The 24,134-nt window shown below is 35.2% G+C and overlaps 3 protein-coding genes across 11 annotated transcripts; all 3 read right to left on the reverse strand.

The window, feature by feature from the left end:
• Nucleotides 1-445: 445 nt before the first annotated feature.
• On the reverse strand, nt 446-2,849 carry LOC142546200 (heat shock 70 kDa protein). Its single transcript, XM_075653781.1, has one exon. The coding sequence runs from the start codon at nt 2,607-2,609 to the stop codon at nt 663-665; it is 1,947 nt and encodes a 648-aa protein (XP_075509896.1). The 5' UTR covers nt 2,610-2,849; the 3' UTR covers nt 446-662.
• Nucleotides 2,850-4,053: 1,204 nt separating this feature from the next.
• Nucleotides 4,054-11,312, reverse strand: LOC142546202 (AUGMIN subunit 8-like). Of its 8 annotated transcripts, XM_075653785.1 has the most exons (9): nt 11,117-11,312; nt 10,872-11,020; nt 10,228-10,286; nt 8,291-9,699; nt 7,713-7,832; nt 6,559-6,675; nt 6,399-6,488; nt 5,264-5,371; nt 4,054-4,789 (listed from the first exon to the last, which is right to left on the reverse strand). In XM_075653785.1, exons 4-9 carry the CDS (start codon nt 9,560-9,562, stop codon nt 4,736-4,738), a joined length of 1,761 nt encoding a protein of 586 aa, XP_075509900.1. In that variant the 5' UTR covers nt 9,563-9,699; nt 10,228-10,286; nt 10,872-11,020; nt 11,117-11,312; the 3' UTR covers nt 4,054-4,735. The 8 variants fall into 8 exon arrangements, with proteins under 8 accessions (XP_075509900.1, XP_075509899.1, XP_075509898.1 ...); XM_075653784.1 differs by lacking the exon at nt 10,872-11,020; XM_075653783.1 differs by lacking the exons at nt 10,872-11,020; nt 11,117-11,312 and having other exon boundaries at nt 10,228-10,836.
• A 2,364-nt stretch (nt 11,313-13,676) lies between these two features.
• LOC142546203 (uncharacterized) lies at nt 13,677-23,667 on the reverse strand. 2 transcript variants are annotated; one of them, XM_075653790.1, is made up of 13 exons: nt 23,262-23,665; nt 22,834-22,896; nt 21,209-21,652; nt 20,470-20,541; nt 20,235-20,360; nt 19,909-20,118; nt 19,469-19,516; nt 17,129-17,290; nt 15,784-15,945; nt 14,950-15,043; nt 14,735-14,853; nt 14,545-14,589; nt 13,680-14,465 (listed from the first exon to the last, which is right to left on the reverse strand). In XM_075653790.1, exons 1-13 carry the CDS (start codon nt 23,601-23,603, stop codon nt 14,232-14,234), a joined length of 2,121 nt encoding a protein of 706 aa, XP_075509905.1. In that variant the 5' UTR covers nt 23,604-23,665; the 3' UTR covers nt 13,680-14,231. The 2 variants fall into 2 exon arrangements, with proteins under 2 accessions (XP_075509906.1, XP_075509905.1); XM_075653791.1 differs by lacking the exon at nt 19,909-20,118 and having other exon boundaries at nt 13,677-14,465; nt 23,262-23,667.
• Nucleotides 23,668-24,134: the final 467 nt, after the last annotated feature.

Raw genomic sequence — 24,134 nt, forward strand, 5'->3', positions numbered from 1 at the left:
TTTTTATTACATTGAATGTTAAAAATAAAAGTTGTAAATATAAAAATATGCTCGAGATTTTTATTTTTTACCGTAAATTTCTATTTTTAACCGATATAACATTTGAATATGAACATTCTATAAAAAAAATAACACGTGTTCTTAATCTCATATATATGATATTTGATTATGATTTTGAACAGAAAATAGACATTTTTGAAAAAGTTTGAATGATAACTCAAATGTGAATCAATTAATGTTCACAAATATTTATCTATGAGACTAGTCAACCCTACCAATATTCACAATAAAAAATAATATTCTTAGCATAAAAAATAATAATTTTTCATGGATGATGCAAATAAGATATCAGTCCAACAAAATACAAACTATAAAAATGTCTTACACAAATTTTTGACTTTCATATTATTATTTTAAAAAATTAACAAACCAGATCAACCATAAATTGTACAAAACTTATTTCTTCATTATATTTTGACAAATATTTTCTATTATTATTCTTTCTTTAATTAGTGTCACACTCATATTCGCAAATACTACCACTTACTACATCAACCGTACCACAAGATACAAAAAGAAACACGATCTCAACTAACTCAACAAAACTATAACAAGAAACCATCACTCGGAACATAGAACCATCTTCAATGTCAAAGGAGAGCTCAATCTACCTCTTCAATCTTCGGTCCGGCGGCACCCGAGCTGGCAGCACCACCACCTCCCGGCATGTCCTCATCCATGGGAACATCCCCACCGCCTTGATACATCTTAGAAATGATGGGATTGCAAATATTCTCCAATTCCTTCAACTTGTGCTCGAGCTCTTCGACCTCGGCCAACTGATTCCCATCCAACCACTCTATCGTCCCCTCCACTGCCTTCTCGATCGTATCCTTGTCGCCGGAGCTCAATTTTGACGCGAACTTCTCGTCCCTCACCGTGTTTCTCATGTTATAGGCATAATTCTCGAGCGAGTTCTTGGCCTCGACTTTCTTCTTCACGTCCTCGTCCTCCGCCTTGTACCGCTCTGCATCCTGCACCATTTTCTCTATATCCTCCTTACTCAGCCTACCCTTGTCATTCGTGATCGTGATCTTGTTCTTCACGCCCGCTGTTTTATCCTCTGCTGTCACATTTAGTATACCATTGGCATCGATGTCGAATGTCACATTGATCTGTGGGACACCTCTAGGCGCCGGAGGGATGCCGGTTAGCTCGAATTTTCCAAGAAGATTGTTGTCTCTAGTCCTTGCCCTTTCACCTTCATACACTTGGATCAGAACACCGGGTTGATTATCCGAATAAGTCGAGAAAATCTGCTCTTTCTTGGTGGGAATTGTGGTGTTTCTTGGGATCAAAACAGTCATCACCCCACCAGCAGTTTCAAGTCCGAGGCTCAACGGCGCCACATCAAGCAGCAACAGTTCTTGAACCTTCTCATCGCCTTCTCCGGTCAATATCGCAGCCTGTACGGCCGCCCCATATGCCACCGCCTCGTCGGGATTAATACTCTTGCAAAGCTCCTTCCCATTGAAGAAATCCTGCAACAGTTGCTGAACTTTCGGAATCCTAGTCGATCCACCCACCAACACAACCTCATGAACTTGAGACTTATCAATCTTGGCATCCCTCAAACACTTCTCCACAGGTTCCATACACTTCAAGAACATATCCATACACAATTCCTCGAACCTCGCCCTCGTAATCGTCGCATAAAAATCAATTCCTTCGAACAAAGAATCGACCTCGATTGTTGTCTGTGTAGTCGAAGATAAAGTCCTCTTCGCCCTCTCGCACGCAGTCCTCAATCTTCTCAACGCCCTTGCATTTCCACTAATATCCTTCTTATTCTTCCTCCTAAACTCCGCAACAAAATGATTCACTAGCCTGTTATCAAAATCCTCCCCTCCCAAATGAGTGTCCCCCGCAGTAGCTTTCACCTCAAAGATCCCTTCCTCAATAGTCAACAAAGAAACATCAAAAGTCCCGCCTCCCAGATCAAAAACAAGTATATTCTGCTCGCCCACCCTCGACGCCTTCTTGTCCAAACCGTACGCTATAGCAGCAGCCGTAGGCTCATTGATGATCCTCAGCACATTCAGACCTGCTATCGACCCAGCATCCTTCGTCGCCTGCCTTTGAGAATCATTGAAATACGCGGGAACAGTGACGACCGCGTTCTTTATCTGATACCCCAGGAAGGATTCCGCGGTCTCCTTCATCTTTATCAGCACCATAGACGAAATCTCCTCGGCAGAAAATTTCTTCTCCTCCCCCTTATACGCAACAAGAATCACGGGCTTCTCCCCAGGCCCTGCAATCACCTTAAAAGGCCAGAGCTTCATATCGTTCTGCACCGACGGGTCGCTGACTCGACGTCCGATGAGACGCTTAGCGTCGAAAACAGTGTTGTGCGGGTTCATGGCCACCTGATTCTTGGCCGCGTCGCCGATCAGCCGCTCGGTGTCTGTGAAAGCGACGTAGGAAGGTGTCGTCCTGTTGCCTTGATCGTTTGGGATGATTTCCACGCGGTCGTTTACCCATACTCCCACACAACTGTAAGTTGTGCCGAGGTCTATGCCAATCGCTTTATTATCCTTAGCAGCCATTACTAAACTACAAGAACACAGAGACTTAAAAGTGCTTCACTTAATGAAGAGCGAATCCAAGAAACTTTTAACTATGAGTGCACGCAGAGAATCTGATATGCATATATATATATACACACACATATATACACGTGTTTATATTTGGATAGAAGAAAGCAGTAGAGATAAACTTGAAGGAGGTGGAGAATTCTGGAGGACAGTGGAATTGTTTCCGTTCCAAAAGTGCCCCTGAGAAGATTGAGAGTATAGTGAAGTACAGTGGCATGAAAGGAGGAGTTTATTGGGAAATCAGGAGTTGTGGCGGTAGACGGAGTTGGAATGAAACGATGACGTATCGATGATTGCTGAGATGTCGAATTGGTAGAAGGTATCCACGACACCTGGCTGCATTCATTCATACGTGTGACCACGAGTTATATTTTTATATCTAGAATTCGAAAACTCGTCCAAATTTTATATTTTGATCTAAATAAAACATAAATTAATGGTCGTTATCATATTTTTTTAGAAAATAAATGGAATGTTTATGTTATATTTTTTATCATAATGTAAATATATCGTATAAAATTTTTTTATTTCATGGACATGACAAATTAGAGTGTAAATTATACAGGTTGTTCTGATGTTTTTGCAGGTGTGGGTGAGCAATTTTATTGAATTTTTATATGAATTGTAATTTTCTATATTATTTTTTTTATTAAAATAAGTAATTATGTTGTGATTGTTTTTTCCATTCGATTTGGGTGGTGTGGGAAGAGTATTTTGTGAAAATTATGGCGTACCGAAATTAGTTATTACATCTTCAAATTTTTTTAATGTATGTGTTAGTATATTTTGCAAGCATTGGTGTAAAAAATTTTAGTTGGGGAGGAATTGTTATAATTGGGTCTCGAAATTCAGAATCCGTCTCAAATTTAAGATCTTCGTATTAGTTACAAGTCATATACTTAGTATAGTTGTTTTTATGTAATAATTTGAATATTTTGAAACGGGATAACTAATATTTGGTAAGATTTACCATAATTTAGGGTAATTATATTAATTGGTTAGTGTAATTATTTATGTATTGAAGCAGAAGAATATATTTTATTTTTAAATAGAAAATTGTAATTTTGGTAATGTATATGTCTCTATGCAATTACTTATTTTGTCTTCCAGAATGTATTTTTCAAATTTTGGAAATTTTATCATTTTTAATTGGAAGTGCTAATGTGCACTATATACATGAACGTGAGGTCGATGCTAATCAATATATCGTTGATGTCAAGTCAGCGCGACGTATTTTGACCATTGGATCTACGTGAAGATAATACTCTGCGCGTAGAGTCTCGTTAACATGTACATCGAGATGCCCACAATTTTTTTCTCCTATGTCATAGGAGAAAGACCTGAGCCAAAATTCATACCTAAAGAATGAACGACCATAACCTGGAAAACAAGAAAATTGTCCGTGCCTTAACCAAGACAAGGATGTTGACTATGAGTCAACGCTTTCTTTTACATTTCCATTGAGATTAGTTTTACAAAATAAATAAATGAAGAGGAAATAATAGAAGCTTGAGACTGTGGATAAAAGAAACAAGAAAAGATCACCTAACCAAACCTAATAAAAACTAACAATAACAAAAAAAATAATGAATAAAACGAACATATCAGCTATACACACGAAGTAGCGGTCATTGTAGTCGAATCGGGCCTAGTGGCAAAGCCGAAACTGCAATATCATTAGAAGGCAAGCAAGTAAAATAACTTGCTCATCAATTTGTATCTCATCCGTGCTAGTCATCCAGGGGACAGCTGAAATTGTTAGAATCTTGTTCGGAAAAATTCTTGAATGATCTTGATCCGCTGGAAGAGTCCGAGAACTTGAAGTTTTCTCGAATGTGAAAGGTACCAAGAATTTTAACGAGTATCATCAGTGTTTTCTTCAAAATTTTGAATGATCTAAATCGAGGATGTTTCAAGAACTTTGACGAGCGGGGTAGATTAGTATTTCTTCAGATTCCTACATTAAAATTATGTAGAACTCACATAAAATTTGATATTTTTCCATTTGACGGGGAGCTTTTCCCCACAAGATCTGATCCTGATTCTTGATACCAAAAAAAACACCGGTGCACCATTTCTCATAGCTTCTGTTTCATCTGCAGTATATGAGTCCTAAGGCTGTGCTCTTCTACCTGCCCAGGCACAGTCAGGCTCATCAATTAGTGCAAAAATTATGGAAGTGCATCACAAATATAAACATTATAGGAAGATGGGACAAAGCCTTTCATAGTTGTCTGTTTGGTGAACATCTGAGATTTCTTATCATTATCCGTAATATTCTTATTGCATAAAATTAATAGTGGGAAACTGGCACACGATTGCTCAGCCGGAAGTGAGCTCAAAGGATGAAATTCAACCTCAACAGTTGAAAAAATGAGAAACATAAGCTTTCTAACATTTTATCTAACATCAGAGAGAAGCTCTGAGCTGCTAACAAGGAAGAAAAATCAACTTCAGAACAATTATCACATGGCACTCCAAACTTCCCACGAGTCACCATTAGTACTCTTCAGTCTTGTCACACACACTCGCAATGAAGCCAATAAGAGGAATGGCAAAAGAACAAAACAAAATTTGATACTTAACAAAAGTTTATTTGTCCTCACCTGAAATGCAGCGGAAGAGCCCATAAGCGATTCATATTCATCAAGCAAAGCTCTTTCTTGTGCTGCTATATCAGCGAGTTCAGAAACCAAGTGATTCATCCCCTCCACCTACATGCAATTGAAGTCTTAAAGGTTGCTGATTTTGAATATGCCCCACATAAGTGCAATGAAAGTTATAATAGATATAATCAACTAAAAATCAAATTTATGTTAAGAGCATACAAATGTGTGTAAACTGGGAGGCAAGGACTCAACAACACTTTCACTTCTATTCGTCGAAAACGCAAGAGATCAAAATAATACATATCCCAGAAGCCAATGAAAACAATAATACTCTCAATTAATAGAAAAATTATGAGGCAAAAAAACACTGGTGAAAACAAATAGTAACATAAAAGTAATAGGGTACGCCAACCAGGTGATCGAATTCTCATCTTCTCAACCTCCACTTAACCAGCTAGAAAAACAATTCTACAAAAAAATGCTAATGCTCTCTTTACCAAAAACCTGACCACATTTATGTTCAGGGGTGACTGTAACATTTAAACAACTAAGTTATGTGTTGTTTCATTCATAACCCTAGTATGGTATTTAATAACAAGGTGTTAGATGACATAAGGAATATATGCCCCAAAATTAAAGACATTGAGGAAATTGTTGTGTCAATATTATTGTGCATAAATAACTTAAGGTTACAATGTTGAAACACTTTCTTCTAAAGTTTCAACTCTTTTAATATTTAGGTAGACCATGTGTTAAAACATTTTGTCACAGAACCACTGGCGTTCAAGCCAAAAGAGAGAAGTGTGTAATAATCTGCAAGGCAAAGAATTTCCTATCCCTATCCAGCTCGCTATGCTTCTAAAGTCGGTAGCTTCATTATATTAGCTTAACGCAACTCAAATTAATTGATATATCATTCCTGATAAGGTCCCTCAGTTTCCCATCTAGAAAATGCACCCTCTTATAGAAGATACAAGCTTGAATTTCACTGTTTGTTGTCATAAATTCAACTTATGATACACCAACCAATTAGTTTTGCGGAGTAAGCTAAAGGAATATCATGCAATAACATTCTCCTACTCGTGTTAGCAAACGGTAGAATGTGATGGATACAAAAGCAGATTTCTCGGACCTTTGGAAGTACGGAACTTAATGAAGATCCCATCGCCTGCATTACGTCCACAGCTGAGCATACAGCTGCTTTGACGGTCTCAATATCTCCCTAGAAAATATCTGATTAATTAAAGTTTGCCGTCATTAAATTTAGCATCAAGGACTAGTCAGCTGGATACCTTTGCTCCTCCAGTTACTGGAATGCGGTTGGTGCAAGACTGCAGATCTTGGATGGCTGAGGTTAATGAATTAGTATGATCTCTTTCAACTGAAGCCCACTCATTAAGACCAGTCAGCTGAGAGTTGAATTTGAGTTAGTGAACTTAGAAGCGGACAGTGTGCTACAAATACTGGTCATGAGGCCAAACAAAATGCAGCTGTATGCATATATCAGCATATTGTAGGAATACCACAATTAAAAAATACGATCAATTGAAAACATTTGCTGGTTAATGTGAACAGAGGCGTGTATTAACATGCTGACAATATATAATATGATCGTGTATGCATTTATCATAGGCCTATGTTAAGGATAAGCTTGTGATTATCTGCATGATCAGCTGTTGCAGCCACTGAAATAACTGACAATCTCATTTCACAAACTTTACAATCCATCATTATTGGAAATTTCTCACCTGCATCCATTCATGAGATATTTCTTATCAATGAAACTCGTCTCTGTCAGACAATAGTTCTATGTAATAACATCATGTGACCCAAACGAAAAAAGATAGTTTTGCGTAATCTCATAATCTACCATATTCCACGAGGTCAGGTGAACAATAACCATTTGAAAGAATTTATTGATGTAAACTTGATTAAAAATGAGACAGTACAGCATTCCCTTGGAACCATGACTTTACAGTAGGAATTTTGGCACAGATATCAGTATATTCCATAAAATCGAGTTACTTGAATTCCGATTAGCCCAAAGGAAATCCGTAGTTGAATGATGCATGAGATGCTTTGAAACTAACAAACATACAACAGTCATTAGAATTGATATTATGCTTGAAAAAAGCCCAAAGATGTCACCAAATAGCAATTTCACTACAGTACAGACGGTTGAAGTCACATGTCCCAAATTAATTTTTCTCGTCCTTCCATCCCTGTCAAAAATAAATTATCCTGCTCAAAGAAATTTGTCGTATTTTTAACTCAATATGATTTTCCAGATAAAGCTTGAGGTATATATATTGTGCTTCTAGAAACTAATCCATAAAGAGCAAGTGGCATTTGAAAGTAAACCACATTGATTAAGAAATTGTCCGGTAAAGCAGAATAGGTTAACTTGTATGTCAGTCAAGCATCTTAAGAATTAGAGATTGATTACATTATTGTTCAAAACTGAGTAAATCTTCAACTGGAGGCTCAGCTGCTGGAGATCAATCCTTTTCGCTACTACCGAGTCTAGCATATCTACAGTTGTCCTCCACACACTATACAGCATATCCTGAATCATCAAATCAACTCATGCGCATATAAATGGATAAAGATGTGTTTGATTTAAAGAAGAAGAAGAAAACGACACATCCGCCATCACAATTTACTTTAGCTCATAAATTTCAGATTTATAGCTAAATATCTAAGAGAAAAGGAATTAGCAATAAAATATTCTTATGAGGTGATAATAAATCTTGCACATAAAATGTCACAACACAGGAGATAATAAATCTTGCACATAAAATGTCACAACACAGGAGATAAGAAATCTTGCTCATATAATGTCACAATACAGGAGATGAGAAATCTTGTGCATATAATGTCACAACCACCACGTCAGCAATTGCACATAAAGAGAAGAATAAAAAATTTAACTTAAAATGGATATTAGAAAATATCAAAATAAGATATTCAATGTATTTGAAACAGTTAAAAGGCACGCTAAAATTTCAGTTGATAGTCTCAAACCTCTGCTTTTACTTTTTGAGAATGCAATGCAGCATCAGTTCGGGCGTTTGCGTATCGCCATTGCAAGTGTCTGTTATATAACAAGCGCAACTGATGAACATCTTCAATGTGATTTGCAGCTTTCTTTCCTTTCTTAACATCGACCATGAAACTAAGAACAGAAGCAGAACTCTGAGGTTGTCTGGATGGGCTGGATGGTCTAGCCTGAGAAGGACTTGGTGCCCTAGAAGGATTGGTACCCTTAGTTCTAGATGGACTGACCCCTCTAAAAGAGGACGAGAGGGATGGAGGGCGTGATCTAGGATTTGTCACAGACTGAACTTTTGTTGCTGAATTCAACAATAGTGTTCTATCTGATAAGCTTGAAGAGCCGAACTTTTGTTTACTCAGGGAACTGGCATCAATTGAACATCTATTTCCACTATCATCACTGCATAATAGCATTAACAAATCACTGGAAGATTTTTGTAAAGGTTTGCTTGCCCCATCCAAAGATAACCTCCGAAGGGAAGTCAAACCCGTGCCTGAATGGGGTAAAGATGAATTTCTGTTAATTCTATCCGTCAGATCAATGCTTCTATTCAAAGTGCCGGAAGACACTTTTCCACCGATTCTGCTTGGCCATTTATGCTGATCGACTAAGCGAGTATGTAGGGTATCAACGGGTTTAGAGTTCTCAGATTTATCATAATTCTTTCCTTTCATTGGACTGCTCTTCCTCTCCGGTGCGGGCTTTCTTGAAGCAGGTGTTGTTTCAGCTTGTTTACGAGTTATATTAGATGATGGTCTCAGAGTACGATCGGTGAGAGTATGAGATACTGGCTTTTCTTTCCTGCTAGTAGGAACAGATATTGTATCGGATTGAAAAGAAACACTGAGACTCCGCATTGTAGATGGCCATAAAGACTCTGGCAATCTACTGCCCACTACTTTTTTTGACGCCAATAGCATTTCTGCAGATGTATCCTGCATTGGTGTTGATGGAGTTGGACTGGGTGGTGATGATGGTCTAGAGGGGCGTTTTCTTTCAGCTGAAATAGCTCTTTTTGGTGCCAATACAGTTGAGGTTGGTGATGTTCTACTGGCATTAGGTGAAGGGCAGCGTTTTGGTCCATTGGCTGCAGAGAGTATAGGTGACCTATACCTAGAACTAACTTCTCTGGTTCGAGAGAGATGGGTGGTTTCATTCTTGTTATCAGAAGGAACTGGTGGTGGTCTCGATGTCTCTGTTGTAGATTGTGTCTGCAGTGCTTCTGATTCACATACATCCATAAATGCACCACATTGATGTCCCGTTTCACGCACTATTTACCACTGTAAACATATTTTCAATAGGCTCACTTAAGCTAGTTAATCTATTCTTACTTGCACCAATCGCAATATAGTATCTCCTTCCCCACACTGAAAATCTGCCACCACAAGGGAAAATTAGAAAAGAAAGGAATCAGGAATGATAAAAAGGAAAAGATGCACAAAAGAATATATCTTTACAGACACCCAGATCTCAATGAAGCTGAACTAGAAAATTTCAATCAACAAAGCTTTTAGAACCATCCAATATGGCCCAAATCCAGACAGATCCCATACCAAAGCAACAGTGTTGAGAGGATACCAAATGAAATGAAAAAAGGGGGGGAAGTAAAAATCACAATATAAGGAGAAAATACAGTAACTTTAGCCATCCCTCGGTGAATTGTGGAAGAGTGGGAGAAGAATGGGGGCAGAAAAGTAGTATAGAAAATGGGAGGGTGTAGGTAGGATAAGAAAGCCCTCTCTTTCTTTCACTCTTACCATTTATATTTTATTTCCCTTTGTTCATGGTCCCCACTCCCCAGCCTTTTGTCCCCCCCTCACGGGAATGCCATGGTTGGTTGAATTGGAACTGCGTTTACAACAACTACACACGCAACACGCACACATTCAGTAAAGAAACTCACATTTAATAATAGAGTTCTCTGCCCCTCTGTGCGTTCGTCCTTCCCACAACCAACTTTTCCTGAAAGGAATTCAGTGAAAATGATACCTTTAACCACTCTGTCAACAGCATTGCCAGATTAATTGCGTGAATACGTCTTACTTTTTCATAATTACATTAAAGAAAAATTGAATTCCAGAGAAGCAATAGTTAAATCAAAATAAATGTTCAGGAAATATTAAAAACAAGCCGAGTGGAAAAACGGTTCAGATTAACTACAGATACCCAGAAACCCAGACAAGAAGGCCACGTGCAATTAGAGCTCATTGTCCTTCCCCATGAACTAACTTAGTGTACCATTATTACATATACCAACAAAAAAAGATTAATAATTTAATCACTATTAGCCACTAATAAATATGAATCAAGCATCATTAGGTGAAAAAATATGTTCTGTTATATACATAAAATGTCGGGGAATAAAGGCAGAAATTTTTTTGCGTTAACGATTCCATGTACTGATTATCTGCCTTCATCTCTCTTTATTTTTCACCGAGCTTTTCAAGCATCTGTAGCTTTCAAGTATAATCTTCGTAAAATAACATTCACAAACTTAATAATAAAAATAAATAGCATTCATTATCATAATCGAAGTCGTTGAATTACGTAAGATTTATTCAGATTCTTCGAAATCCTGCAAGCCTGTAAGCGGAGTTTAATATTCCAACAGAATTTTCTCACATTTCTACTCGGAAAAAATTATAAGTCAACAATCCAAAGTACATCATACGCAACGATCCGAATTCAAACCAGTGCTGCACGCCGAGAAAATCAATTATATTCTTATAAAATCCCAAATTTTCATGAAAATTAAACCAAAAACATTATAATAGCATATATGATGAACGTACCTGAATTTTCCGGCGACGAAGATCAGTGATCAGAAAGTTCGAAAATTTCGTTAACCATAAATCAACCCAAGTTTTTCTCAATATATTATAAATAAATAGATACAAACGGATTAAACAAATTATATCATAATACGAAAATAAATTGCAAGGAGAAAAATTCAAAACGAGAGTTTCTGCTGCGGCACGTTTTGAGAGAGCGATCGTGGAGACGGCGGTCGTGTTCGCGCCACATTATTGTTTATTATATATTTAATTGAAACAACTAAGTTAATTTTTTTTGTATGATGAAAATTTTATAATTATGTTAAAATTAAGAGTTTCATAAAAAAAATTATGAAATTTGTGTAACAACTGACTAAATATATAATGTTTTGTAGAATCGGCTCTTCTCGTTTATGCAACTCAAATATTTTAAATTGTAAAGTAATAAGAATCGAACTCGTGACATCAACTGAAATATCAATGTAAGAACGAATCTTTGTCGATTTACCAAAAATTATAGTGGTGATAATTGTGCAACCTAAATCTTTTAAACCGTATAGCATTTCATACATTAAGATTACATCATTCTCCCAATAATGACGATTATTATACTCCAACATATTTCTCGTTTTATCAAAAAATATAACTTGATAATAATTGAGCAATTTAAATATTTTAAAATCTATATTAGTCCAAATATGATGATTTAATCTCTTGTTGGCTTGCCAAAGACATTGTAAAGCAAATTAATTATTATTTGAAAAGTATTGAAAACAGAAAAATTAAATTATAGTTGTCTTTCAATAGTTTATTTGAATATCAAAGAATGATAGTAGCAAAGTTGTAAATTATAAGTTGACTTGAATATGTCAAAAACAGCACGATTGATATTTAAGCTTCGAGAATAAACTGGAAAACGGCATTTCATACCTATGTTTATTTTATTTTAATTTTCGGGAGGGGTTGTTTTATTTATTTGTTTATTTCACAAACCATAAATACATAAATAATCATATTCGGTAGCATATATATTAGAAAAAGATGATAAATAGAAATATTAGCACAAAAAATAAACATTATCTCTATTTATATTTCAGCTAATTATTTTACCTGCAAAGATAATTGACAAAAACTTGTGTGAGACGCTCTCACGGGTCGTATTTTGTGAGACATATTTTTTATTTTGGTCATCTATGAAAAAGTATTACTTTTTATGCTAATTGAATATTGGTATGGTTGATCCGTCTCACAGATAAAGATTCGTGAGACCGTCTCGCAAGAAACCTACTCAAGATAATTACCGTGCCTTTCATATTTGACCATATTTTTACGATTTTCAGACACATCATTTAATCACAGCCATGACACATCATTTAATCACAGCCATGATTTATTTTCTATTATTGGAATGATTGGATTATTTTCACGACTGGATCGATCATATGACCTAAATAAATAAAAGGTTGAGTAAAGTGTGAATATTTAATGGAGAAGATGGATATTTATGTGGTGGGCAAATAGGCCAATTGATGGGCAAATTTATGTGCCAAATAACACCCAACAAGATCATTCCTTCATGCCTTGGCATGTTCTTTACTTGGTTTTATTGGGATTTTTTTTCCTGCCAATAATAACAAAGCTGTAAAGATGAAAAGGCAATCGATCTAATTTTTTAAAAATTCCATTTAGTGCCATTTTCTTTTAAAGTTTATAGTTTATGGCCAATAAATTATGATACTTTAATTTGCAGGGTTTATTGGTTAAATTCTTGATTTTTTTTTTTGGTTGTTGATGAACTACTTGTTAGCTTGGTGGGTTTAGTGCTTTTTGAGGACAAATATATGTATTAGGATATATGATAATTTCGTGTAGGGTTTGAATCTTTTGCGACAAAATCATTTACAATGATACTTGTCTTTGTCTTTAACTTATAATTTAAACTGCTCATGATTCTTGTCTTTTAAACTCGTTCTTGTGTTTTTTTTTTTTTTTTTTGAAGGAAAGAAAAATAAAAACAGCATAAATTTATATCTAACCTAACCAAAAGAATTGATAATGAAGGGAGACATTTTCATTTTTCAAAATCAATGTGTCTCAAATAATATATACTATCGCTTTTGGGAAATTTGTGCGTCTACGTACAATAAATTCTTTGTATAAGCTACTCTTTTAATTTTTTTTTAAAAAAAAACCGTAGAAATGCCACTTTTATGAAATTGTATAGTTATTTCGTAATTATTTTGGAAAATATAAACATGGTAATTATTTTTAGACAGTACGTACAATTTAGTAAATAAACTGGATGTCCTACCATGGTCCAAAATTGTTACGTTGGTGATAATATTTTGAATCTATTTTCATGTATAAAAATATATCTAACCGTCTGTATTATTCTTATACTATGATATATATATATATTTTATTAATAACAATAAAAGATTTTATAATACATTAAAATTTTGAATTTGTATAAAGTAAATTTATCCAGACTGACTATTAACCGTTTAATTTTAGAATAAAATCATATAACTAATAAGCTCTTAACGTTATAAAAATAAAAGTAACTTGTTAACATATAAAAAAGAAGTTATAAAAACAACCGTTCTTTCATCCTTATATGTCACAACAAACTGAAATAACCATTAATACATCAGATCCTACATCCTTTTATTCAACTAAGTTTTCACTCGTAGCAGCCCAACAGACCGCGCGATTGATTCACCCAAGGCTGTTATTTACTTGCCTATTTCATTCCTCTCGGAGATAGAATATTATTGTCTGTTCGACGAAACAAAGCCGCATACCTGACCAACATCGATGCACTCCATTTCCGTCTCTGTGATCCTGAATATCATCAAACTGTTAGCAGCACACAATCGAATAAACTAGAAAAAAGACGGGGTTGAACGATTAATATATTGCTCGAATGGAGGCATAAATTGTTAGAAAATAATTATGGTTAGCTTATTATGTTTATGGTACCCTTTTAACACGTTTTTTAAAAATCTACTGCGACTCAAAGCTATTCAACCATCAAAGGTTGATTAGGGTAGATGTGACAAGTAATTTATCAGCTCATGAGCAACAAGAGAAAAAGTTGACAGAATTCAGGAAACGGGAGCGAAGAATGACTTCAGTATTTGACAAATCCTGGTTTCGGGGCCTTTCCCATAATGGACTCTATATCATCAGTGTAGAGACCAAGATTTTTCGCTATGGCAAAACCGGCATGCATCCCATCAACTGCAGCACTCACTATTCCACCAGCAAATCCAGCTCCTTCTCCGATAGGATACATCCCTTTTAATGATGTGCTCTCCAAAGTATCACTTTTTCGAGTTATCTGAATGGGAGAGCTAGTTCTAGTCTGCGGCAACAAGAAACTCAGATCATAACCTATTTTATGATGCGACACGAACAAAAAACTATAACTGCATTAGCAATACCTCGACTCCATGAAGAAGCGCATTGTCTGAGACAAATCCTGGCAACTGCAAGCTCCAAAATAGTTTTAAAATATTAATAGTTATATCTTTTTTTGACGATATTAATAGTTATATCTTAGAGTTTGATGAAAATTGAAAAGTGGTTCAAAATGAAGATAAAAAATATGCAATAAAGGTGATCAATCAAAACCTCTTTGTCGAACATTAGAATTGCATTCTGCAAAGCTTCGGTAATTTCAATAGGAAATAATTCATGAAGACATGCCGGCTTCACACCCAAACGATAGCTAGATGGTGGCAACAATGTGCCTGCAAAGTAAACAAAGTTCAGTATAGTCCTCGAGAAGAAAGTTATAGCTGCAGGAAATGAAAAATAGAAAGCAAGGAGAAAACAAATTGTTCCACCTGATAATCGATGGTCCAGGAAATTGGTCACCTTTTGCACAGGAACCAAAAAATTACCACCACCCATCACAGCTGCTTTTCGCTCTAACATTCTCTAAAATAGTGCATGTACAATGGTTTAAACCAGTTCACAAACAAAATGAGATGGTTGCGAAAACAAAGAACAGTACTTGAGCTGCTAATAAAATCAAAAGGCAAAACTGTTGGAAATTTGAATCAAATTTAGAGTATGAATGAAAGTTATGACTCATGAATGTGGAAGTGTATAATAAAATCAAAAGGCAAGATCTCTTTCAAGCATTCTCTAGCATTTCATATTGTTAGCTTTCCATTTGGCCTCCGTTAAATTTCGGTGATAAAGTGAAGGTACGTTTTCAGTTTACTGGTGTAGTTACTTCATGCTAAGTTGTTGCAAGGTTTTGCCATTGTATCCTGAGAAACAGTTGTTCGTCCAGATCCTCGAAGCACTATCGGAGGGGACAAATCTGTTTTAAGAAAACTGTATTTCGCACATGCCTCGGTTTGGGTTACTGTTTTCTTATTGTTTTTTGATACATGATATTCATACTTTAAATAGTATGCTCATTTTCGTTTATTGTTTTGTCTTTACGAGATTGTTTTCGTTCTCTTGCTTCAATAATTTTTGTTATTAGCAATTTGGCTAACAAAAACTTTGGTGATCTTAACAGGATCTAGTGTGATGACATATTCGGAAGACTTGCAAACTTAGCACCAGATAAAATTTACAAATAGAGAATGAGATTAAAGATAAAATTGTTCAAGAAACTTAAAACACAGGTGAATATAAGCTAACATATGCAATACCAAAGTTACCTGAAATTGAACACCAGCTAGAGGACCATGGAAATTTAAAGCTTCCAAATCCTTTGAGGACACGGTCACTACAAGTGCTGCATTTGCCCACCTAGAGGAACGCCGAGAAAATGACATTCCATTGATGCAAATTTCTGATGGATCTGTAGAGGTGAGAACCACCTGCATGACATGTGCAATATAAATCCATTGAAGTGGCAAGAAATCAAGGCTTCAAAATAGAGGAATACACAAATTCAGAAATAGATATTTCCATCGGAGTGATCATTGAATGAACACGACATAGTCCACATTGATAATCCATGCAGCAAATGCTTGGGATCAGTGGATAACTTTTGGATGCCCGATGAAATTGTGAAGCTATAGAAATAGATGAAATAAAATATAGGACGATACTGATACACACAAAGATTAAGCAAGCTGATGGAGAGAAAAAGCAAGGAGTGTTTGATGCTTACACATTTAATATTATTTGGAGAAAATACGAAGCAAATTGTGGAGTATTTCATGACTTCATATGAAGAAAGAACTTCATAAATTTCGAAGGGGTGTCTCATGTAAAGTTGTAGGCTAGCGACAATATAGGCTTGATTTGTAGTTCAGAGTTCAAAGGATGACAGAATTTGTGATAGAATAAATGGATGGTTGAGGATTTGGTTCTCATTTTCTGAAAAACAGCATTCTTGTATTTATGATCTCCCCTTCAATATCAGTTTTGGTATGATAAGGCTGAACTTTGAAGAAGGCTACATTCATCAAGTATAAAAGCTTCTTTATAATCATCGGTGAGCAACTTTTATAGACTACTTGATTAGGTAAGTAACATGGGAAAGTGCTTGTTTGATTTTGGGTAAAGCTAGGAGTGTTAAATAAACCGATGGATCACTCCAACCAATTGGCCCAACCTGGACTGCATTGCATCTGGTGGATTTAATGTTTGATTGTTGATCTTGGGTTTGTTTAATTGAACACATAGGTCTGGTAGTTTATAATTCAGACTGCACCAAAATGCACATATTAATATATGTTTGTCCATATGTGTGCATAATAACTTTTTTCAAACAAATGTAAGGATAATATTGGATCTACATTTTTTTTCTTACTCATATATTGAGTTAATTTATTTAGTGGTAGGTAATAATTTAGTTACATTTTTTTGTGATGTTGTTTCACGTGGTCCGCAGCACAAAATCTAAAAGAAAAACAAGTGAATTGTCATATGTAGCCTCTACTTCTTCCAATGCTAAACTCTTGTTTTAGAATGATAATTTTCTCATAACAGAAATTACAATGAACCGATGGAACTGTAGGTAGCTAAATAAATAATGATGTTAGAGGATTCGACCTGGCCACCTGGACACATGCAAAAGGAGTAACAACTGCGACCTGTTGCATCAAAATTTGAGGCTGTATTCCTTTCTTTTGGAGTGACATACTCTGCAACCTGGTAATCTGCCACAGGTACTTTCCCTCGTCCTCTCTGAACCTCACCAGCCAATCCAGAATACTGAATATTGAAAAAATACAATTCAGATTCACTTGCTGTACCATTCAAGAACAATGGAAAAACTGCAAAAGCACCCAAAACAAGTATAGCATAAACACTTGGTCAGAACCAGAGTAGTGTTAGCAGGGGAAAAACCTAGAAAACAATTAAGATTTGGATAACTGAGCACCAGAAACTGAAGTGCAAGGTAAATTCTAATGAAATTTTTGATAATTTTATAGAAGAGTGATTACAAGATTCTGTAAACATTAAACATTCAGGGCTTGTCTTTGTTTTCTAGAAATGTTTCCCTTCTCCCAAAATAAAAACAAACACTATTATTCATATTTATTCTCCTTCCACAACATATGTTTTTCATCTTTTTCATTTCTCCCAACATAATCATTACTTTTAAATAAATGTTTATCATTTTCCAAAAATACTCTAGTATCATATCACAATCTAACAGAAAATACACTAACTTACAATAATTTTATTTCACAATTTCTGACATGATTCAAAATTTATAGAAATAACTCTATTGTTCCAAATAAAACCAAACGTACAATTTATTTTCCAATTTCTTTCCCCAAAATTCCCAACGTAATCATTACTTTCGGGATAATTTTTTTTCCATCCCAATTATTTGGCTGCTTTGACTAATTTAGTCCCTTTTATCTGCTATATGCCAAAAGAATCCTAAACTTACAGAGTTTGATCATTTTTTGTTCATACCAATAATTGTTCGTCAATAATTAACGAAAGAGAGCATGTGAAATGCATGTCTCCAGATTTTTCCCCAAACAAGGCATTTCTGTGAACATGATGATTACAATTTTTTGCCCCTATTGTTTGGAAGGTTATAAAGATGAATCAACATCAGGGACCAACCGTGTCCAAATATCATAAGCTGAAGGACCTCTTTAGCATATCACAAACAAAAGGGGCCAAAATAGTTTTTACCCCAATCAATAGGCACAAAATGCATAATTAACCCGATTATCCTGCTACAACTAGAGAACTTTGATGAACCTCAATTTGTAAATTATTGAAGACTGTATCCCTCCTCTACTCACGGACCCCTCGATGACGTAAATAAGATTTTTGCGACAATAATATATTTTTCTATTCTATAATTTTCATACGCCAGATAGATTCCTGCACCTTACTAAGAACTATCTACTCTAAATGTAGACAAACTATCTTACCTGTACAAAATATCTTTCAAAGATATTTCATAGGAATAGGAAATAATCACTTCACTCAACATCCACCAAGACTTGTGCTATGGCTTCTCCAAGAAAACAATTCAGAGAACAAAATCTTTTTAACACGGTACTGTAACATCATGCAAGTATATCATTGTGTCTTTAACAAGATGTTAAAATGATTTAGTGAGCCACTTATTTTCCTCAGTGTCCGTGGAAGTATATCTTGATGTCAGTAAATTTCGTTTGTAATTTTAAGTGAGAAAAACAAGAAACCAATTTGTAAAAAATCCTCATGCATTTCGTTATTAATCAAGTGTTATTGCGTTCTATTAAACAGAGTAATCACCATAATTGATTGCAATTCAGCATTACTACTGGGTATGGAAAATAAAACTTTGGATACATTGGTTTAGAATTCCTCGCATAGTTTGAAAGAGCCCGAATTTGGGGTTGACTATATTGAGCCAAGTTTGAATTCAATTGGTATTTCAAGCAAGCTCGATGTATCATATCTATACTTTCAAAATTTCGAGTTTCAAACCGAGCTTGAACTTGAGTTTACAATTTTTAATATTAAATTCGATCCAACTGTTTCCGCGTTTAGAGCAGAGCATGAAACTAGTTCTAGTGCACACTGAGGCATGCACAGGACTATCTTCAATTTACCATAAGCAAATGGCTCAAGTTTCTGACTTCGCACCAATTATGTTATTGAGCAAGCAAAAGTTAAGAGTCTTATTTATTCAAAATTGCAATGGGAGATTCATGATTAGTCTTCTTCTCTTTCTTTCTCCTGTTTTTGTAACTGAGTAAATAAATATTATTGAAATAGCATCCAAATTTATTAAAGCAGTTGGAAATGTATATCCAAGGACTAAAACTGGGAAGCAGCAGTTAATTGATTTAAAATGTCCTCTAAAAGGATGGATATTTGAGTAAATGCCCAACAGTAATTGAACAAGGCCAACCTGTTGAGTTAAAAGAATACCTGAATATCATCTATCAATTCTTGAGGGTGTTCTATCCGCAGGCCAACCTATTAAGTTAAAAAAAAAGTAAGAAAAATTACAATATATTTAAATATATGTAGCAATGGTACGTCAACTGTGACACTCGATTGAGTCATTATTTTGCAGTGCAAGTCCAACAGAGCACTCTAATGGCAAAACTACAGCAGTTGAAAGTATAAGATAATAAACCAATTACTTTTATAATGATGAAGCACAGCTTTTTATTCACTCCGTTAAAAAACATCTGCTCCGCATAGAAAGCATAAGAAACATTGGAGTGTTTTTTTATTTGTTAACTCCACGTTCCATATCAGATATATAACTACAGCGATTTAGTTCAGATGTTCAACTAATTAAACAGACCAATAAAAAAAATATCACAGTATAGTTGCTCAATGACCAAAATGCAAAAGCTCACAGAAAATTCTTTCGGAACCACGTCAACATTGTGTGAAAGAAGCATTTGATAAGTGTCACGTGCAGAATGCCCAACTGCAAGAACAACCGCATCACATCCTAACTCCTCGCAACAGGATGTGCCTTCTCTTGAATCAGACATTTTAACACCTACCACACATCCATCTTTCACCAGCAGATCATCTACTCTTGTCCCAAATCTAATAGTCACCTAAGCATATCGATTTAAAAGAACAAAAAAGATGAACAAGACGATTAACATACATTGGTAGAAACTAAAAAAACAACATGATCTAGTTAAGTTAGCACATCCTATAATGGACTCACACCCAATTTCTGCAGATATAAACGAAAGCCTCGAAGAAGGGGAATCAATCTGTCAGTTCCCAGATGAGGTTTCCCATCAACCAATATACTATATGGAGCTCCAAAATGAACCAATGTCTTCAGAACCTAAAGATGTAAAAGAGATTTTAAAAAAAGGCCATCAATTAACAGCAGAAAGTGTCAAAATATGTACAGGAAAAGGTATCAGATGATGCCGTGAGAGAAGAACACTGACCATGATAACACTACTGTTATTTCTTCCAATTCTTGTTACTAACTTTCCGTCACTCCAAGTACCTGCACCACCCTGTCACCCATAAGTCTTTTAATAAACGAACATCAGCAACAAAAGGAGGGAATATAGAAATTATGGTAATGAATAAGAACTGAAGATAGCAAAAATGAAAACGTACAATAGTAAATGAAGCTTTTTATGCATCTGTATTTAAAATTAGAATACAACATAGATAAAGAATAAATAGAATAAATCTTATTTTCCACTTCACCATTGTTAGAATTAAATAGTCAATATACAGGACAAGGAGCATGACGAAACATTAGCTCACTTTAGTCAAGAAAACTGACAATAGGAGAAGGAACTGTCTTGTTCCCACAAATCATGGGATGACCCAGTAACTGAGAGGTGCATATAACCACCATCCTAATCACAAGTTTATCCTAATTTTCGAAAATCCCGCAGTGACTTTCACAGACAAATGATAACTGAGAATTGAGAAACAGATTCTCTTGAAAAATGGAACCTTAAAGTTACATCTAACATAGAAACATATTTTATTTAAACACCAAATCATTATTTAAACATATTATTATTTATTTCACCATCTTCTTGTTTGTTTCTAGCATTTAACATAAAATTCAATAAGGTAAGTTTCATTTACATACTCTGAAGCTTGCTGCACGATAATAATAAAACATAGATACTGGAAAAACCTTGAATAAGATCAAGAGATGACCTCCCCGAAGCAAAAATTGCTTTCCAGTTGTAACTTTCTACGGACCACCAAAGCCCCAATATCACGACCTCTTTGCTCTACAGCTTGCCCTCTTTCAACAAGTGTAACATCCGCACCAAGTTCACCAAGTACAAGAGCAGCAAACAAGCCTGAGGGACCACTACCAACAATTACTACTTTGGGTTTTTCAGTTATAGTTTGTTTTTTAGCTCCCATTACGTGGTCTCTGTGAACTACTCCTGTAGAAGATGCAGCTTCATTCACCTTTTTGCTGTTGACTATTGTGCTCATTAAATCACCAAAAACACTGTCATCATGCAAAAACTCCAGATGGCCAATTTTTTGTTCCAATTCAGAAATGAACTCCCAGGTACGAGGTTCCAAGCTAAGGAGTTTATTAACATCCATATGCACTGTGTACACAAACTTTGGCTCCTTCTGCAACTGAGGTTATTCAAAAAACAAGCATATGAGCAAATGTTTCTAGTAAACTAAAGGAACATGATGAAAATGACCTTGCTCATCATCCCATCAACATACAGTTGGTCCCAAAATGACCAGACAAAGAAAGTTATAAAAAGGAGGAAATAGTTTATTTTTTGCTCTTAAAAGTTCAATCAATTTTTGCATGTCTTTTGTATGATCTAGATTGTGATAGAACTGTGATGCCCTTGTTCTTGATTTGTTTCAAATTTGTAATACGGAGTACTTGTATTGAGAATATCTAAGATGAAGCTGCTCAAAGCAAGCTCAGTTTGGTTCACACCTGAAATTTAGAACTGATGAAAAAAGAGAAAGTCTGACAACTTAGACAATAAGTTATCCAACAAAGAAATTATTCGGTGTTAATACAAAACAGCAAGAGCAGTTGCACGGCAAAGACAGTGCAATCTCCCCCGCCAAACTATACAAATATCAGAAAACAAAAGATCCAGCACAGAGATTTGATCCAAAATACTCGAAAAATAATATTTAAATTTTTGGATAAAATTAATGCGATATTTAAAGTGCAAAAAGGGCGAATAATTCCCCTACCAACACAACAAGCTCAAGCCATACCATAGAAAGTTGGGTGATGAATAAAATTATCCCCAGCAGATTTTTGAACATCAAAGAATTCCTCCAATTCAAGTCTATAGATAGTGAAGGTTTTTATAATTGAAATTTACATAGAACTTACAAATTTCAGCTGTCTCATTTAAGCATTCAAGGCTTAGCCTTCAACCTTGTACATACTCTTGCTTTTCCTTACAGTTCTATGTACCTTATTGCTTTGCAGTACGCAAATAAAATTGCATGTTTTGATCAAAACTTTTTTACACAAACAAATTACTTCTTAGAGAATTAGTTCCACAATTTTACCGATTCAAGAACCAAAGCCACTAAGACTGCGTGCCCAGAAGAGGCAATAACTTGGAAAAAATTCTTTTCAAATCAACCAAAGTTTTGAAACGATCAGTTCATCCTCTGTATACAGTTGCCATTTTGTCACGGATCCTAACACGTACTTTATAACTACTTAAAAGTAAGCTTCCATACCAAGCACAACAGAAACAAAAAAAAAAAAAGGACAGAGATAATGCACAGATGAAAACCAAAAAATCTCCCTATCCTGCTTTACACACCTTCCTCGCATCAAATGATTTTCTAATCACCGTGAATGCCTCTGCTGGCAACATTGAAGCAACCTGAAAGATATGAAAATCAAATAACCATCTAATCTTTACTGCATTTAAATAAACAAGTATAAAGTTTTGCAAAAGTTTTCTGAGCAAAAACTTTAACAACGCATGTTCTCCAACTTTGAACACATAAGCAAGGACTACCCAGAAATTTGCTGGGTGGCAACTCAATGTACTTTCTCAGCGCAAACTTATGCGTGTGAAATATACAAATGTTATCAAATTTGAAACCCAGTGGTCCTCCAACCATGGCAGTAATTTTTAACCGATAAAAGTTAAAACTGGATACGACCTCATTCTTGACACAACTACATAATATTCACAAAAAACTTCAACTTCAATAACTACATTTTAGGTTCCAATATTTATACCGGGAATTCAAGAACTTTGGCAATCTCTTGAAGCAGTGCCTCAGAAACCCCCCAGTGGTCCTTTCCGGGGTCTTCATGAACCGAAATTGCAAGCTTTGAAATCCTCCAAATTCCTTCAAGTTTTCCTTTAACATCCGTTTGATACTGTTGCTGTGGCCTTGGCTTCTTTTTCTCAGATGGGTACCTCAACCTTCCAGTCCTTTTGGCTTTCTTTTCACTTCTTATTTGAATGAACTTCAGAAACTTGAAGGGTCTTTCGGCATATGGAAACGGGTATTCGGAGTTGGAAATTGGGAAGGAGAGATTCCTCAATGGAAAAGAGAGGCGACAGATTTCGAGCATAGCTGAAGCGTTCTCCGTGCGGATGCAGTGGCTGGTTGGATATAGAAACGTGTTGATTTTGTTGGATAAATAATACATTTTGCTTCGTAAGCCAAATACTTACAAAATATTTTTATTAAAATGTTTTTACAATTTTTTTTTATTAAAGATCTTAAAAGTTCTACAAATTATATTTATTTTTAGTTGAGAACAATTTGTTAAAATTGGATCTTTAGCCTGATATCTTATCTCAATTTCTTAACAAAGTTTTTCTGCAAATTAATAATACCTAAAAATATCCATGAAGTATTTCAAAATTCAAAATAGGAGAAAGCAATATTAGAAGGAATTGAGATATTCATTTGCATGACAATTGTATTTGGTATATTCTTTATCTACCAAAGAACTGAAAATTGTAAGAAGTAGATCTGTACACGAGAATTTATCATATAATATAATATTGAAAATTAAGTTAAAAGTTATAAAGCAAATTCGTGGCTAAGAGAATCGCTCAAAGATAGAGGTTAGATTATGAGAATACAAGTTAGACTA

The sequence above is a fragment of the Primulina tabacum genome, chromosome 5 (assembly GCF_025594145.1).
Source record: "Primulina tabacum isolate GXHZ01 chromosome 5, ASM2559414v2, whole genome shotgun sequence".
Taxonomy (NCBI): domain Eukaryota; kingdom Viridiplantae; phylum Streptophyta; class Magnoliopsida; order Lamiales; family Gesneriaceae; genus Primulina; species Primulina tabacum.

Excerpts from the sequence above, each read along its gene's own strand:
- LOC142546200 (XM_075653781.1), bottom strand. The coding sequence starts at position 2,609 with ATGGCTGCTAAGGATAATAAAGCGATTGGCATAGACCTCGGCACAACT.
- LOC142546202 (XM_075653784.1), bottom strand. The coding sequence starts at position 9,562 with ATGGATGTATGTGAATCAGAAGCACTGCAGACACAATCTACAACAGAG. Across the intron at positions 7,833-8,290 it reads CTCAAAAAGTAAAAGCAGAG|GATATGCTGTATAGTGTGTG; the intron begins GTTTGAGACTAT and ends TTGATGATTCAG. Across the intron at positions 4,790-5,263 it reads GCTCTTCCGCTGCATTTCAG|GTAGAAGAGCACAGCCTTAG; the intron begins GTGAGGACAAAT and ends GTGCCTGGGCAG.
- LOC142546203 (XM_075653790.1), bottom strand. The coding sequence starts at position 23,603 with ATGCTCGAAATCTGTCGCCTCTCTTTTCCATTGAGGAATCTCTCCTTC. Across the intron at positions 20,119-20,234 it reads TATATCTGCAGAAATTGGGT|GTGACTATTAGATTTGGGAC; the intron begins GTGAGTCCATTA and ends CGATATGCTTAG. Across the intron at positions 19,517-19,908 it reads TGGTTCCGAAAGAATTTTCT|GTTGGCCTGCGGATAGAACA; the intron begins GTGAGCTTTTGC and ends TTAACTTAATAG.